This window comes from Oryzias latipes, chromosome 10 (genome assembly GCF_002234675.1).
Source record: "Oryzias latipes chromosome 10, ASM223467v1".
Classification (NCBI taxonomy): Eukaryota; Metazoa; Chordata; class Actinopteri; order Beloniformes; family Adrianichthyidae; genus Oryzias; species Oryzias latipes.
Window position 1 is genome coordinate 13,753,187 of NC_019868.2, and position 17,769 is coordinate 13,770,955.

At 36.4% G+C, this 17,769-nt stretch overlaps 1 protein-coding gene across 1 annotated transcript in view; it reads right to left on the reverse strand.

The window, feature by feature from the left end:
- The window catches only part of LOC101162456 (neuronal acetylcholine receptor subunit alpha-7), a 32,946-nt gene that overhangs the window by 2,749 nt on the left and 12,428 nt on the right, over positions 1 to 17,769 (reverse strand). Inside the window, exons 2-7 of the mRNA XM_011480074.3 lie at positions 16,641 to 16,780; positions 11,813 to 11,857; positions 10,470 to 10,579; positions 4,857 to 5,104; positions 1,735 to 1,929; positions 895 to 981 (exon numbers count right to left, since the gene is read on the reverse strand). Of these exons, the coding sequence (XP_011478376.1) occupies positions 895 to 981; positions 1,735 to 1,929; positions 4,857 to 5,104; positions 10,470 to 10,579; positions 11,813 to 11,857; positions 16,641 to 16,780 (825 nt within the window). The remainder of the gene's footprint in view (positions 1 to 894; positions 982 to 1,734; positions 1,930 to 4,856; positions 5,105 to 10,469; positions 10,580 to 11,812; positions 11,858 to 16,640; positions 16,781 to 17,769) is intronic.

Below are 17,769 nucleotides of genomic sequence, written 5' to 3' on the forward strand. Positions count from 1 at the left end.
GCAGCACTAGTTATCCAATAAGGCAGCACCCTGTTTAATTCAAGAAGGGCCCAAGTCCAGAGACTTTAGTTTGCTTGTTTTCTGAAATTATAAAAGTGAGGTGCTTCATATTATAGCATTTGTAAGCTATGAACTGGTGCTAAATCTGGGTAAAGTATTAATCATTTGGTGTAGCCTCCCCTTAAGCTATGCAATGAAAATCATTTCCTGGAAAAACAAACCTCTTGGACTAAGCGATTCAATTGCACAAAACTACACACTTACAGTAATACACTGGGACAATTTAGAATCATCTATCAACCTATGAAGAATGTTTTGGACTCTGGGAGGAAGCCTGCAGATATCCCATGCATGGACAAGGAGAACATGCAAATTCCACACAGAAATGTCCCAGCTGGGATTTGAACCAGAGCCTTCTAGCAGTAACACAAACACTCCACCACCGTACGACCCCTTATACAACTCAATTTCGACTTTTATTTTAACTTCAGTGTGACTCTGGCTAATCATTTGTCACATTCAGCATTAATAGTCATCACAAAACAGTTACTTTTACATAAAACAAAAGTCTAACGCATTTAATTGGACAAAAACACGGTAAAAAATAAAGATAGAAACTACATAAAAAAAAATACAAAAGTGTATAGTCAAGGAAAACCAATTTTATATTCAAATGTTTAAAGATCCGTTTTTAAGAAGTGTAATTATTGTCCATCAAACAGATTATTCAAATGTTACCTTTTTTCTGAGAAACAATTAGCCGTTAACAGAAATAATGAATGAGGTTTTGCTGACAAGAAACATGAGTCTGCATATGCTTTTTTAAGTCAGTACCACTTGCCTTAAAATGCACTTTAAACATTTTAGATCTGTAAACTTCAGCATAAACCTCACCAATGAGAGGCACAGAGTCAGACGTGGCAGGCATGATCTCTGCGACTAGAAGCATGAAGACAGTCAGTGAAAGCAGCACGGTGATCCCTTGAAATAGAGAAGCAGACAGAAGCAGACGACATTAATGTGACAGAAATGTCAAAAATTGTATATCAGTGGCCCTTCTTAAAAGTAAAATAATACATTTGTTTTGTGCTTGAAAAGATGATAGTATTTTCTCTAACAAGAGAAAAAAGCTTTAATTTTTCTTAAACCAGATAATCTTGCGTGATTTACTTATTTTAAATATTTTATATGAAATTAGGCATTTCCAAAACTCTAAATGTGGTAATGTACATTTTATCATCTGTTATTCCAAATATATCCTTATTGAGGTTAAGGTCATAGAAAAATATCATTTAAGTTGGGATAATTTTAATTAGGTAAGACCCCTTTGTTGGGTTTGTGAATGCTTAGAATGGACACTTCTTTTTTTTTTTTTTTTTTTTAAAGGTATTTTAGGTTGTGTTTAGAATGAAAAAGTCTGTTGGTCCCGACCTAGTCTGCTTAATTTGGTCCAGATTACAAGGGCAGGGCATTCATTCATTCTTCTAAACCCCTTTTGGGGTTACAGATATGCCGGTGCCTATTCCGACCACTTGTGGGCGAAGGCAAGGAGACACCCTGTAACTTCTTTTTTTGTCCCTTTCTCAAAAGATTTAGCCTTTTTCTAGACCAAAGTTGAAAATAAAAATATGCTCTTAATTTGTCTTGCTTGTAAGATTGAATAAAAATAAAATACAAAAGTGAACCAGTGACATCTAAAGTAAGGTTTGTGTCTGTTCTAAATGTCCATCTCACCGAGGGAAATTTTTTCTCCAGAGTCAGCAGGTAAGAGGAAGACTAACAGGGCCAAGCCAGAGATCAACACGCAGGGAATGAGCAGATTTAGTCCATAGTAAAGAGTCCTGCGGCGCATCGTGACGGTGAATGTCACGTCAGGGTAAGGTTCCTTACAGCACTCATAGTACAGCTCATTACGCTTGGCTGGCACCCCTGTAAAACACACACATGCATGTAGCTTTGAGGAAAGCAAAATGGATTCAGTCTAAGATGTTATATTAAATTTAATGTCAACTGGAATGCATCAATAAATGAAAAAGAAAGTTAACACTGTGATGGTAATTTAGCTGTCAGTGTCAAAAGGTGAAATGAGGGAACAAAAGGATGAGTCCCTGTATATGAAGGGTATGATCACAAATGCATGACTCTAGGAGTCATTGAAATGAATCTTATCTCTTCAACCTTAAACACTTCTACTGGACTGGTTCTGACTCTGACCACTCTTGGAACTTTGCCTGACCTTATTTCAACCTTTTATCACAAAATTATATCGCAAGGAGGTCAAAATGTTTTTCAAAAAGCATAAATCTCTGGGCTACTTTTTCTTTTACTTGGCATCAATTTTGTGTTAAAACGTTGAAATAAGGACGGGGCAAAGTTCCAAGAGTGGTCAGAGTCAGAACCAGTCCAGTAGAAGTCAAGTCTATACATATATATAGCATATATATCAGATGAAATTAAACCACATTTTTATCAAACGTTTTTTTAAAGTTATTTGTTTTAAATTTTGTCAAATAATTAAACTCTTAACAATTTGCTGTCACAATATCAGATAGAAAACAAATCTTGTGATTTATTAATGAGAGGAAGATAAAAAGTCTGGCCTTGTCTGGTCCTAAAATAGACCCCTGAGGTACGCCACATTTCATTTTATTTATTTCTGAATCATAACCAATACATATTGTATACCATTTGTCACATTCACATAATTGTAAAGCCATTTATGAACTAGTCCTCAAAAACCATATTTGTTCAATTTGTCCAACAATTTCCGTGATGCAGTGCATCAAAATACTTTTGAGAGATCTCAAAACACACCAACTGCAATTTTACTGTTGTTTAAAGCTGTGTGTATTCTGTCAGTAAGTTCTACCAACGCCATGTGAGTAGAGAGTTTTTTTTCTGAATCCTTATTGATGTTGATATATTATGTACCGGTATGTGCAAAAGTTTTATAATCTAGTATAAATTAATTTTTCCAAAACTTTTGAAAAACGTGGTCAAATAGAAATGGGTCGTTACTTTGTGAGCATACTAGGGTCACCTGTTTTGTATAAGGGACTAACTTTTTTATTATTTTTTGTCTATGCTTTTTTGACAAATAACCAGATTGAACTACTTATTAAAGACAGCTGTCTTTAATCCAGACATCTTTAACAGTCAGACTGCAACCTCCCCCCTCATGACCAAGAACAAAGAGCTGTCGGAGGACACCAGGGACTAGATTGTAGATCTGAACAAGACTCGGATGAAGCAATCTACAATAAACAAACAGCTTGGCGAAAGCAGGCTTTTTTTTCTTTACCTTCCGTCTCTCTCAGGTGAATTGTATCTATAAGACAATTCACCTTGCGCAAATTGGATTTACGATAATAAATTCACTTAATGGAAACGTCAATTTTAAAAAAAACTCGCATTCATCAAAAAAGATTTTTGAGCTTGGAGGAGGTGGTTTCTGAAGCATATCGAAATTGACATATTTTGCAAAACTGCAATGGAAACACTTTTCAGATAAATGAGTCACGTGACCAACAACTCTGCACAGGTAGCCAGATTGTATCCATTTTTCCCAACCCGCTGGGGCCGCCAGAGACTTTCCCAGCTTCTTTTGGGCAAAGGAGGGATACACCCTGCAGGTGGCCAGCCTGTCCCAGGGCCCATGGAGCTGGAGTGATCACACTCACTGCGCCGGATCCAGGCATAGCAGCTCACTATGCTGGGCGGCGGAGCTCGTTTGCTTGCTATATTGGCCCCTGGGAGGCTGGCTAGTTGGCAGACAGAGAGCCGCTGTGGGATGGGCAGGCAGCCAGCTTGGTCCTCTTAAATCTTATGATCGTTTTCTTGTTTTTCAAATAATAAAAAGATCCTCTAGTTTGATTCTTGTTTTTATTTTTCCCCTCTCTAACTAATGTGGGTCACAGACATGGAAGTAGCGGCAGAAAGCGGCTTAATTGCTGCAGGAGTGAAAGTTAACTATTCTGGGAGAGACTTCATGAATCTAGACATGGAGATGTGATTTCCGTTGCTTTTGTCGAGCTTTTTAAAATAAATAATGCGATCTGTTCACATCCTCCATGTCTTCTATGCATTGTACTGAGATATACACAAACAGAAAATTCAAAGCATCTGCTGCAAATCAAGGTATTGTTCCCATTAATGTCTTTGAATGACTTATAACGTAAATTGGTTTGTGTGTTGTATTTGCATAATTATGATTTAATGGAAACAGTGTAATTGCGAAATTGTGCTTTTTGACATTTCTACAGACCTCTCAACTTTTTAAGTGGGTCACCCTGGAAAATTGGGGACTGCAAAATACTTTTTTTACTCAGTATGTATGTTGACAGCATAACGGGTCAAAAGTTAGTCCTCCTTTTTTCCATATTTTGAGAAATTTTGAGGTATAAAAACAGGAAATAGAATTTCAGATAAATCAAATAATTTAAATTTCAGAAAATATGAGGAAATATCTGCCTCTCAAATAGAACTGAAGTTGATTTTAAGTGTTTTTTATTGTTTTGTATGACAAAAACCAAACACAGAAATAGGCTTTTCTTTTTTTTTTTTTAAGGGGAGAGCCAATGATTTATGATTGTTTAACCACAGGGTCATGTGAACATAGTTTGGCTTAAATCATAACAATTGAGCAGCAAAATAAACATTAAAGAAAAATACATATTATTTCAGAAAAATATGTTTTTTTCTTCATGCAAACCTGGCAAGGGTTAAAAAAAGTATGTTTTATTTGGAATATTTTTGTCTGAGCATATTTTTCTTACGCGGTTTCGTACTAAAAACAAAGAATCAACCAAAACAGTAAGAGAGGGCACCAACTGTTTTCAAGGCTGCAGCTTTCTTACCAACAAGATCCCACTCTCCATTAGATATGTATGTAGATATGTCCACATCAAGCATCTGGAGGTCCAGAAGCCAGCCGTTGTGTGTCCAAGATCCAAACTTCAAGTCGCATTTCTGCACATCAAAGGGGAACCAGCGCACGTCGATGTAACAGGTGCTCTTCAAGATGCCAGGGGGGATGTACTGACAATGGCCCGAAGCATTCACCAGAACGTTGGTGTGGAACGTGGCATCAAACCGCTCATCAGCACTGCGAGAAAAGAACAAACCTGACAGTTTAGAGAATGCTCTTTTCAACTACGCTTTCTCACAATTGTAAATAGAAATAATGAAATAAGAAAAAAAGAATGCTGGACATCACATAAATTCTCAGCAGCAATTTCAGTTTTTGTTTTTTAGCAGCTTGAGACAAATTTTGGAAGGAAGTTGTTGTTTGTAAAATAAAATAAAAAAATAATTTCTGATAAAGTCCTATTATTTAGTCATTTTAAACTATAATCTCCTTTATAAGATTTGTGAATTATGGACAATAGGCATTGTAAATAATTCAAACTTTTTGAAATTACTTTTAACAAGAAATAACTTGACAAACCCAAAATACTGAAACCAATTTATAAATTACTCTAAATTGTCCTTAAGTGGTAATGTGAGTGTGGTGATTGTGGCCCTGTGACACACTGGCGACCTGCCCAGGGTGTCCCAAGCCTTCGCCCGCAAGTGGCCGGGATAGATTCCTGCAGCCCCGTGACCCCGAAAGGGAATAAACGGTTTAGAAGATGAATGAATGAAATCTGAAGAACGTTTTGAATCAAGTTAAATTGTGACCCTTAAGACAGAAATCTTAATATAATAACAAGGCATGGCCAAAATTAGGAAAGAAATTCAATTTTAAAAGTTGGGCCTAGAATTGTATTCAGTAAAAAATGGCAACCACTCAAGAGAAAATCCACCAAATTAATGTACAAAAGAAGAAGGCATCAGAATTCTCTGTGGTTGTGAACTTTCCTAAAGGAGGTGAATTGTGCCAGTTAGTTTGGATTGTGTAATCTTTTTCTTTTTTTTAGTTTTTTTTGTTAGTTTTTGTTTCTTCTCTTTTCGAGTTTTTACTTTTCTTCAGTCACAGTGTCAGCTGCTTCCATTGGATAATCCTGCACAGTTGTTTTGGTTAAATCAATCGTCTTTAGTGTATTTAGGTGTGCGGTTTTCAGCTCAGCTTTGTCAGTTCATCTGCTTTCGTAAAGATTTTTGTTTTCCACTGTGTAACAGGTTAGTCATGTTTAACTCTAATCGTTTTATGTCGTGTTTTAAGTTTATCTATGTAAGCATTTAGTTTTTGATGAGCCTGGACTACTGTGGCTTCAACACCACCACCCATTCATAACTTGAAACAAAGAAGCATGAAAGTTGAAGACAAAGAAAAATTCAAATTTTCAGAACATGAGAAAAAAATTAGCAAATTCTTTACAAAATACTTTTAAATAAAAAAAATAAAGTGCACATACAAAAAAACAAAGACAAAGTCAGTAAATACTATGAATAAAAATGTTAAAATATGAAAACTGAAGAGATTAAGAAAGCAACTTTTTGAAATGAATATGAAAAGTGTTCTACAAAATAAATGGTCTTTAAAAAAATATATAGTCATTAGGTAAATACAAATCAAAGCATTTTCTTTTTCAAAGTTCACACAGCATGAGAAAAATTATGGAAATGCACTAGATAATGCCATGTCTCCATGGACAAATGCATAGGACCAGTGCTTAACATTACACATAGAAAAGGCCTCCTCAGATCTAATTGTGACAGCATGTTCACTATAAAGGCCCTTACAACACACAAGCACACACCAAGAAACACATTATGCCATACACAGTCTTATGTGAGTGAGATAACATGGGTCTGCATCATTCACATAAAAGCATTTGAGTGCGTGCTGACAGAATTCAGACACATTTTATTTGTGCACTTTCTTAACTTGACAGATTTATGTTTTTTGGAGGGTTGGGTGTTCAAATTTATTTTTGCTCCTATCAGCTGTGTCTGCAGGTGCAGAGGGTTGGATATGGAGGCAATCAGGTGACTGAACTATTCAGGCTTTTTACTTGTGTTATATAAAAGTGTGCACTTTTGAACATTTTCACAGCAGAGCTTCTGCCTATTTTATGGTATTTTACATCAGAATGCAAAACCTGCTAACCCTTTGTGTACATCTAAACATTTTTTATCGACTTGGCTGTATGTCTGTCACTTTGTAGCCTAATAGTGAAATTGGTCATGTTTTACACACATGGATCAGTCCACACTTGTCTGCATGTGTGTGTTTAAAAATCTGATTCCTGAGATGTACACATTGCATTTATTAAAATTCATCCAGACAGGTGATATCCCTGGGAGAATGGGAAGTGGTTATCATTGTCACACACACTAAGAGGAAAGGGCACCATGGGCACGTCGCAGAACAGCAAGAGAGAAACAGACACCATTCCACGATGACAATGGTGGCAGTGACAGCTTCTGCGCCATGGGAAATGAGTCACCAAGCTTTCCTCTTACTCACTCAACACCTGCTGCTATCCTCACAAAAGCACCAATACAGACACATATGCATGAAGTTCTTGACATGAGGCTCTAAAATGCACCCAATACATTTACTTAAAGATTCTACTCTTCATGAGTATGCAGGCAGTAAACCATCAATTACAGCCACACATAGCAAACCACATTTCCTGTAGCATCACTTTTAAAAATCTCTTGTCTTTAATTAGAAATATGAAGGAAAGAAGAGCATTTTTCCCCATAAGAGGGGTCTTCCTTGAAGCTTTTAGCTGTTTACAGTTAAGAGCTAATTGAGGCAGACACATCAAACTCAACACTTCGCTAAAGAGAGACCCACACAATTCTGCATGTTATGTAATTTCCCACAACCTCAACATCGTCAATGAATTCCGACAGCAGCTATTCAGTTTGACAGGCTTAAGCTTCTAAAATTACTCGCCGGGCAAGGAAAGTGCAAGCGCTGGGGGGAGGTCAGGCACAACACAAATTTACAGTGAAACATGAATATTTTTCCAGGAAAGAAGCATGTCAACACTGCATGGGCAACAGGGTAAGAATCCTTGAATCATTTAGACAGACAGCAAACCAAGAGAAAAAAAATAGTGTCAGATTCATATAAAACTAACATTTTTTTTATATGTATTTTTTATATATGTATTTTGCCCATACATTTAGTTATTTTCCCACTAACAACCAGCAGAGGACACTTTAGATGTGTGTATGGGTATTTGCTGCTGACAGCAACCCACAAGAAGAAGCGCCTCTCAGTATCTCTCCCACAAGTGACGGGAGCGTCAAATTTGTTACCACAATTTTTGAAAATTACCAAACTCTAAAAAGTGCCAGCAGACGCGAATTTGACACGTGAATTGTGTTTGGTGTAAATACAGCATTACGCTGGGCTTGGCAGAGTTTTTCAGAGCAACTTATACATTATTTTCTTCTTTATTTTGCATTTTTCGGCTAGTTTTTGCATTGTGTTGTTCTTATCCTCACTTTTTTGTCTGCTTTTCATAAATATTCTTAGACTAAAATGAGAACTGTTTAAGGTTATTTTCAAACCCGCAAACAGATCAACTTTATAAGAAGATGCACCTCAGTCAAAATTCCTCTGTGTGTTTGCATTCACCTCACATCAACCCACGAGTTGTCCATCTTTACGACCTGTCACACAGCAGTGTCAGAGTCATACCTGACTCTGACAGAATCAGCATTCAGCTGGATGTCCTTTATGTGCCTCATCGATCTCCAGTCAAGTGAGAACATTGAATTTTATTTTTATTAAAAGAAGGAGTCGACAGCTTGAAAACCCACACAGACTGTGCGCAAACAGCCACAATGACACATAACAGTAAGGAATTAGCATCAACCTTTTGGTGGAAAAATTGAAGCCAACAGAAAATGTATAGTTTTTAACTTGTCCCTATGGATGAACTTAAATTCATCTTTCTCTTTATAAAAAAAATTATTTCCACTTGTCAGAAAATAAATCTTTTAATCCTTAAAAATCATATTCTCAATTCTTTATTCACCTTTTTTTCTAAATAAATTATCGGTATTTTAAGTTTATTTTTTTAAGCTAAAAATTTAATAACTAGGCTTTGTAATTCTAACGGTCATAGAAGCCAAAATTGCTTATGTACTGAATGATTTGTATTTCTAATTCTAAGAACAGAAGCATCGAGTAATTACAAGCTATTTTCTTCAGGCACTGTGCATGAATGCATGACTCAGTATAGATCCCTCGTGCATGAAAAGTGATTGTGAAGCAGCATGAGTCAACATCATTACACTATTCCAAAAATAGAAAAGGCAATGTAAAATAAATTTGAAAAATACAGCTTCAACATTGTGATTGTATGGGCAGAGCGACTTATTGTGCATGAATCTTTTGTGAAAAGTGGAACAGGCAGCAATACTGTAGAGGAGAGCTGCTTTAGGAAATGAAATTTCAAAGGTACGTCTTTATTCCCAGGAATTAAAGAATTGAAGTACAAGACAAATAAACGCTAGCACATTATTTAAGGTTGGGCTGCACGGTGGCACAGTAGTTAGAACGCTTGCTTCACAGCAAGAAGGCCGTGGTTCTAGCAGGGGGGAACAGGGACAAAAAATGCTTCATGGGTTACTTGTTTACTCTAAATTGTGAATGTGAGTGTGTATGGGTGTGTGATTGTGGCCCTGCGTCAGACTGGCGACAATCAAGGGAATTAGAAGGGTGGTGATATGAAAAGATGTGCCGAGAGACAAAAATAGAGTGTGATGAAAACAGGGATGGTAGGGCTGGATGATGGTGGGAGGGAAGGGAGGTGAGTGGAAACTGACAGTAAAAGGCATAGATGGGGAAAAGTGATGGGCGAGGGCTCAGAGATTATGATGGGTAATCCTGGCAGGTCTGAGAGCTGAGCTTTTAAAATTTGGGTTAATACTCGTCAGCCTTTGTTTTTTTTTACATATTCCATTTGATTTGCATGTAAGAGTGTGTGTTTAGGGTGTGTGCTTGTGAGGGAAATACATGCATGTAGAGAAGCGTGCAAGGATTTTTTTTTTTCTGTCACAATAAAATCTTTAAGGTCGATGTAAACATTGATCGGTTCATGAGGAAAGCTTTTTATTCAGTTTCAAAACATCCATCTGTCGCTTGACCATATATATGTGATGCAGTGCTTTCATCTGGATCTGTGACTGACCTCTAATCAAAGTTGGAAGAAGAGAACAAACATGGCCTGAATTTTAAAATGCAGTAACCTAGCACTATCTATAACATAAACTTCTTTTTATACACTTTGTTTTAATTTTAATAAATAATGTGTTGAACATTTTGTTGGAATCATTGGGGTTTGTGTGTGTGACTGTTTACAACTTTGAGTTAACAGCGTTCCTGATACATTGTTGGCTTTAAAAGATCAGAAAAAGAATACTGTGAAAATAATGACATACATAAAATATTACACTTCTGTTTTATTGAAACTAGAAAAAAATTAATATTACAGCAGAAAAAGATGACTAAAATATTGATGATGCTTTCGGAATAATGAGTCTGAAAAGGCAGTTCTGACCTGTTGTACAGGAGGATGTCGGGCGTCCAAACTTGGTCTGATGGGAAACGTAGGTTCTGAACACCTGGGTAGTTTTCTGGATTCCAGGTCAGGTAGATATCGGTCCAGTGCTGAAACACAGAGAAGAAACTGGATGATGGCCTCTTAGATCATTCATCTTATTAAATGAATACAGAACATCTACTTCTCTGCAAAATAACTTTCTGTTTTATGCAGAGCTATGCCATTTCTTTTGTCTGTTTTGTTCTTAGGCAAATAGCTTTAGTATGATGCATGATTTTGATTAAAATGACAAGTAAATTAGCATTGAAAAAAGCCAAAAACATGTTACTGATGATATTTTACCTTTTTTTTAAGCTCTTTTGCCTAAATCCACTGTCCTTTAAAGCTTTAATTAAATAAAAATGACAATCTCTAGAGCATTCCACAGATGCTGCTACTCTCTGATTTATTAAAAGCTTTTCGTGATCAAGCTCTTAAAAGCACTAGCTGAGTTCCTGTCGGACATTGCTGAGTTAAAATCAAATTTGGTGCGAAGCGTTAAATCTGTGTGTTCACTTAAAATTTTCATTTGGTTTTATGAAGTTTCTCTGTAAATGTGATGTTGGTTATGGTGACGAAATAAGCCTACCGGTAAGTCCCAATTGCAAATGAGATTTTTTTTTAAATTGACATTAAATTGTTGCTACAATTAATCTGATTGTCAAGTTTATAGATTTTTTTAATGCACAACTCATACAGCCAGCATACTCTCACATTTATGCTATGTAATCATTGACATTGGCTTTAAGCCAAAGCTCAGTTACTACAAAATGCTTTAGCAATTATTTTAAAAAAAATATTGTTTTATACTGAGGGTTTACGTTTCTCAGACTTGCTACCCTCCTTCAGGTTGAATGTATAAAACCTAAAAAAAAAGATTTGTCAATCATTGCTATCTTTGACCAGAAGAAGTGTATTTTTTAAAAGCATTTTTCAAAGAATGTCCTGTTTTAGGATACATCTTTTGATTTTGATGAAAATGAAGTTTTTGAGGCATCAACTATCAAGCATATTGCTTCATCAAAATGCTCCCATCCCTCTTCCATCTCTGCAGCTGTTTGGCCTCTGCTGATGATTTCAGATGAAAAATGTGGAAAAGCACAGGCAATTCCTTTGGTGGGAACATTAAATACGTACTGCAATCAACTAAAGTCTGTAATTTACATTAAAATAATATAAATGTATTGCTTGTCCCTCGTTGTTTGGGAAGTGCAGTCACAACCCTTACAAATAATCATGTCAAAAAATGAGTATAAATACGTATTGTTGGTATAATAGGTGTCCCCCTAAAAAAAACTCACCAGCTGCAGCCAGGCATTTGTTATCAACACTTGGTTCTTTTCATCCTGCAAAGACACACGTGACAAAAAAAGAGGAGAGGTTTTCTTAGAGATCAGAGAAGTCAACCAAACCAATTCATTTTTGATAAAGAGGAAACTGCCTTTGTCATCAGCAAGTCAGTGCAGCTGTTTGCATTTCTAAAGACCAACAAAGCAGATTTGGTGAAGCAGCTTTACCAAATCTGATCAAATTTATCAAATCAAATCTACCAAATTAGAGCTACTTCTGACTTTTGAGTGTAAATAAAGGCATTTGTGGGACCTCTATGTCAACGCAGCATCTATCACTGAGGTCATTTGTAAAAATTTTACAACACTTGTAAATGTGTACCGTTGGGTCATTGCTTCAATGTTTTCTCAGCAAAAAAAGTAAAACTACCACACTGTTTACTGTCATCTTTATTTCTTTCAATCTTCAGTTTTATTAAGTGTTTTTTTTCTCACTATCTAAACATTTCTAATAGGGAGACAGATGACCCAGAAAAAAATTCAAAGCTGAAAATATTGGCTGTGAATGCTGCCTAATCCCTCAGCAGAGTACATACCATTCTATGAAGGAATTTTCAAAACTCCTGAACAGTCCGTGTTTTTCAGAAGCTCTCAGATGCAACAAACTGATAATACAGAGTCTGACAAGAAATATTTCCTTTCTAAATTGAACTTAGAATAAATATTTTATGTTGCATTTATTCCCACAGTAAGTCATGTTAAGTTGAATACCCAGGGATGAAATGAGCATCACTTTTAAGTCGTTAAAAGCAAATTCCTGTTGCTGTGCCGCTTAAACTTTTAATAAAATGGAGCAAAGACTTGGCACATCCACCGAGGACCCGTTTCTGAAAGTTCGAATTGAATAAAATACATTTTGGAAGCTTTGGTGTGGCATTCATAAATGATGTGCATTGTGGTTTGTGCGACAAAAAGTATTTATTGACATTTTGTGAGTGTTAGTTATGAATAAAGAAATTCCACTGAAGATTTTGATGGAGCACATACACCCTAGTTTTATCCCTATGAGGGAAGGTTGAGTTTTAAAGTGAGATGGTAGGTTTAAACTATTAAAAAAAAATTGTCAAAACTGGTCATTTGATTTATGAACTTGATACTTAAACTTGTTTCTTTAGGTATTTTCATTAAAAAATTGAAATTACTGATTAGGTAAAGTTTGATTTTTTCATAGTAAAAGAAAAAACTTTATTTTATATTATTGCAATTTCTTAAACAATACACCAAATAATGAAAATCTTAATCATCTTAGTTACTCTCTTATTCTACATGTCTATTCATATATACCGTACTTTTTAGTATTTTTTTTTATCAACAACATTAAAATCTCCGAAAGCAACTTAAACAATTAGTAGATGTGTTAGGCTATTTTCATGTTTTGTTACCAAGTCAAAACTGTGATTGTAAAAAATCATTACTTGTTACATATGAATGAAAAAAGAGGGTCCATCTGAATTCCTGCACACATATTGAAAAGTATAAAACATAAAAGGCACTTTTCTGCCTTTTTATTGGACAGTTAAGCCAGACTGTTAGCCATTTGTGCTGAGGCATCAGGTTGTGGGCTCAATAATATGCCTCAGAACATCAATATGTTTTATGAAAATTTACTTTTATAACAGGGGAGCTCCTAACTCACATTTTTTGCTGTCTAATTTCAAAATATTTTCCTTGTGCTCATTTGTTCATCAAGTAGAGTCAACTTTGCGGAGATCCATGAAGGTCGTTCCAAAAAACCTTCAACTGCAGCATCAGGATGGACAGGACACCCAAATGAGGCTGAAATGAGTCGCAGTCAATCAGGCTGATGTAACTGGGAAAGTCTTTTTGTTTTTGGATGAGGGAGCACTTTGGTGCATTTCCAAAGTAAGACGCCAAAGCAATTTCTCTGTCAAAAAGGGGGACAGTAAATTTTCTTTTTGTCCCAAAATAATTTTCACCTTAAGGCTTAAGGTAAAAATATATACAGGCTTTTCTTGACAAAAAAAATAAAGCTTTTTTTCAAACCAAAACTTTTTTTGTAGTAAAATACTAACATTTAACAAATCTTAATCAGAAAAAGACTCATTTCTTCAAATAAAAGTATATGCAGGAAGTGCCAACCATTTGATAATCGATCACAGAGGATAAATTAATAATGGGGTTTGTGTCCGGGCGGAATTGTATGACAAAAAGTCTTTCATATCGGAATAGAGCTGTGAAAGAAAAGCCTAAAGCGCTGCTTAGACATTTCGTACCCAACCTCTTCCAACTGTGAAGACATGGGTTAGTATCGGGTAGCGACAAACCTGTGTGAACACTACATGCTAACAGCCTGTTCAACACCCGCATTCAGTCCGTTCTTGAACACTGCACACAACCCCAGTGTGTACGTAGCATTGGAAAAACAGATCAGGCAGCTGATTTTGCTGTTCGAGAACAGCTGGAGCCCCATCAACAGCTATAGCAGATTTCGACATGCGAAACGTTTGCTGGTTGCACCAACACGCACTCAGCGGGAAGTTGCAGGAGACCATCTTCTAAATGTGATTTTATTACTGACATGATTATTATTAAGGGGCCGCTGGCTCACAATTTCTTAAATCCATGCGGTCAGTGCTTTTTTTCATCGGTGCAAGGACCCGAAAGACGGCCAGCATGAGGCTAATATGTGCTAAAAACATTAGCCGTGGAGGTACCTAAAACTCTGAACGGGCAATGAGTATTTTGGATGTAAATATGTGGGAATTACATCATCCTTTATTTTGTTCTGGACACCACTGCAAACACAAATTCATATGATAGTTTAGTTTCTCAGATCTGCGTAGCAGGACTTCTGCCTTCGACGATCTGGAGCTTCGGATCGTGCTTGATTCGCGCTCCGCTATGCGAAGGCGGCTGTTGGTCCGAAGACGAAGCTAGTTCCTGGGAAAGTTTCGACGAACGCGGAAATGGTGCTACGTAGTCCTGAGAAGCTGTGTACAATCATCAGGATTGCACATCCATCACAAAGCCCTCTCATCTGCCGCTAACACAAGGCTACAAGCCTGTCCGCACTGCTCCTAGACATGTCTGTTTCTCTTAGCAGCCGGACACACGGAGATAGCACTGACGTCATCGCCCCGCCTCCCCTCACGAAATGCTAAGTCGAATTGAATTATGCGACACTATTCGCAGGGTGGATGTGAAAATGAAAATACCATCCCCTTTTTGCATTTTCATTTTAATTATGACAGAACAAGCGTTTTTTAAGTTGAAATGAAAAAGTATTTTTAAGTATTGATTTTTCATTTTAATTTTGATTCATTTGATGCAGTTACATTTTGAAAATGACAAAGCATTTCTGTTAATCCATTTTAATTGTCAAATTAGACATTTCTAAAGGAATTTTGCTACACATTTACCAGAGAACCTTTTGAAAATGAAATGTCAAATACCATTTTCTTTATCATTTAATTAAGTGACAGTATAAGCATTGTGGAGGAAGAGAAGGAAAAAGCCTTTTGGTGGATTGCTTTTTCATTTTAATTTTGAGTCAAAAACTGCAGCTTCATTTTGAAAATGAAAAAGCATTTTTGGTTTTGACTTTTATTTTTTATTATGCTACAGAAACGCTTCCATGCTATTGGTGCCTTCAGCTCTTTTACATAATGCTTACAAAATGCAAGCAAAAATGAAAAAAGTCTTTAAATCGGTCTTCTTTAAGGCAACATATTTTCCAAAATAATTCACCACAGTTATCATCAAGACCATTCATTGTGACAGTCTGCACAGAGTAAAGCCTGATGAGAAAGAAGTGTGTAGCAACTAAAAACAGGCCTGCCTGCCTGCAGGAATGGGCAACTATGTAATAATTTAAAGACAAAAACAAACAGAAAAACGGCGAAAAAGCACAACTAATTCATTGTTTTGGAACTTGTTACAGACCTGCAATGCGGTACTCAAAAACTGCTAAATTTAATGATTCCTCAAGTTTTGATGTAGTTTTGAATTAAACTTCTTTGTTTTTTTTCTATTTCTGTGCTGGACAATATCTGTCAAATTACAATTTGTGTATTTTTGTCTAACTCTGCCTTTACCAGCTGAAAAATGTCTCTTTTCAGACTTGCCACATAAACATGCTAGCTGTTAAGCAGACACACCGTAAAAAGCATCAGACCCATGTGAGACAAAGCCCTGACATGGATACAAGCTGTGTTCTGGGCCAACATCCTGTTCAAAAAAACTGCACTTAATTCTAGCCTGGAATGAGCTGAATGACAAAAAACAACATCAACAGTCTGTCAGTGAGTCCTGGGTTTGTATACAGACAATATAAATGTCTTTTTTAGCTCATTAAAGATGTATAATCCTAAAAGATAAATAGTGCAGCAGCTTTTGAAAAAGTCTTTGTATTTAAATAAATTGCATAAAGAGCACATTTTCATTGTAGGGGGAGGGGTTATTTAGTCTAAAGATTCTCCCAGTCTCAACCACCAATACAGACATTAAATTACCAGTAAGTATGGATTTATTTATTCATTTATTTTTAAAAATGTTTCTACTTTCACTGTAAGTGTTTTTTTCTGAAAACACATGCAGTGTTTCCGGTCAGTATTCCCATAGCCTGCCGTTACCTGGTAAACTGTGTAGATTTTCTTAATCTGCTTTTAATTACCAGTAATTTTGTATATTCCAGGACAAGAGAAAAATGTCCGTCCTAAGCTTTCATAAAAATTAAAAAATTAAAATTGTACTTTGATTCTTTAACAGGACAAAAGGTACATATCTATTTAAATGTTGAACATGTACAGAGTTTCCTCACCACATCTATAATCTGCAGTAAAGTGAAGCCCAGTTCCACCAGGATGGCAGCTGAATCATTAACAACAGGTCTCTCCAATCGATTGTAGTTTGCCAGCAGCTCCTTATACAGTTTCCTCTGATATTCTCCCTGCATAGATCCTGAAGAAAAGGAACAAGAAAGTTTTTTTTTTTGGATATCTCTTTTAATACAGTCCATCAACTATTGCATTTCATGCACAAAAAGATTATATAATGAATATATTTCACGCTCGCAGACAGCAGTCATATTTGTGCATGCTTTTATCCTTTCATTTGTCGACACACACCTGTAACCCGATTTTAAGTTATATGGCTGATTTTCAATCACGCTGTCACACAGACTGTTTAGAGCATGCCATTGAGCGCCAGAGGTGGACCACAAGTTTTGAACAATAATGAGTAGATGAACTCATGTTGACTTCTGCAGTAATATTTGCTGACTGTGTCAAACAAAAAAGCGGAGAGAGGCAAGACCATCACAGAGATTTTGTAGTCTTTAGAATAAGGTGGAGGAGGATGATTTGTTGGTTTGATTTCTTTCTCACCTCATTATCTCTCCTTTGACACTTCCTTTGAGTTTTGTGTTCGTTCCACATTAGGAGGCCAACTGTTCTCTGTGCCACTGTTAACCTCTTGACACCCATTAATGCAAACATGCATCAAACCACAAACTCTCACTAACTCCACTAACCCTAACTCTCTCCGGCGGCAAGCGAAGTTGCAAAGACAGAAGTGGCAGCTCAGAACCCCCATATTACAAGAAAATAGGTTCAATAGAATATCAGAGGGATTTTGTAGCCACATTTTTTCTGGTATCTCTAACAGAAATGTATTATTGTTAATACAAAAAAAGAAGAACAAAAAAACCTAGAAAACAGTGGGGAACGTTTTATTACGAGGCTAAAAGGGCAGGTGCTCAAGCACCCCTAGGGCTTATGAGTGCACGTGCCTGGCCAAAAGGATGACTAAGAAGGTACCCTGATAAGTGTTTAGGACATATATATTGGGGGGAAAACAGTGAGAACCAATGTGTGTCACGTTAAAAGTTGTTTTAATGAGCCTGTATTCATCCGACCACATTTCAATGAGTTGGTGTGTCTTCTCATTGT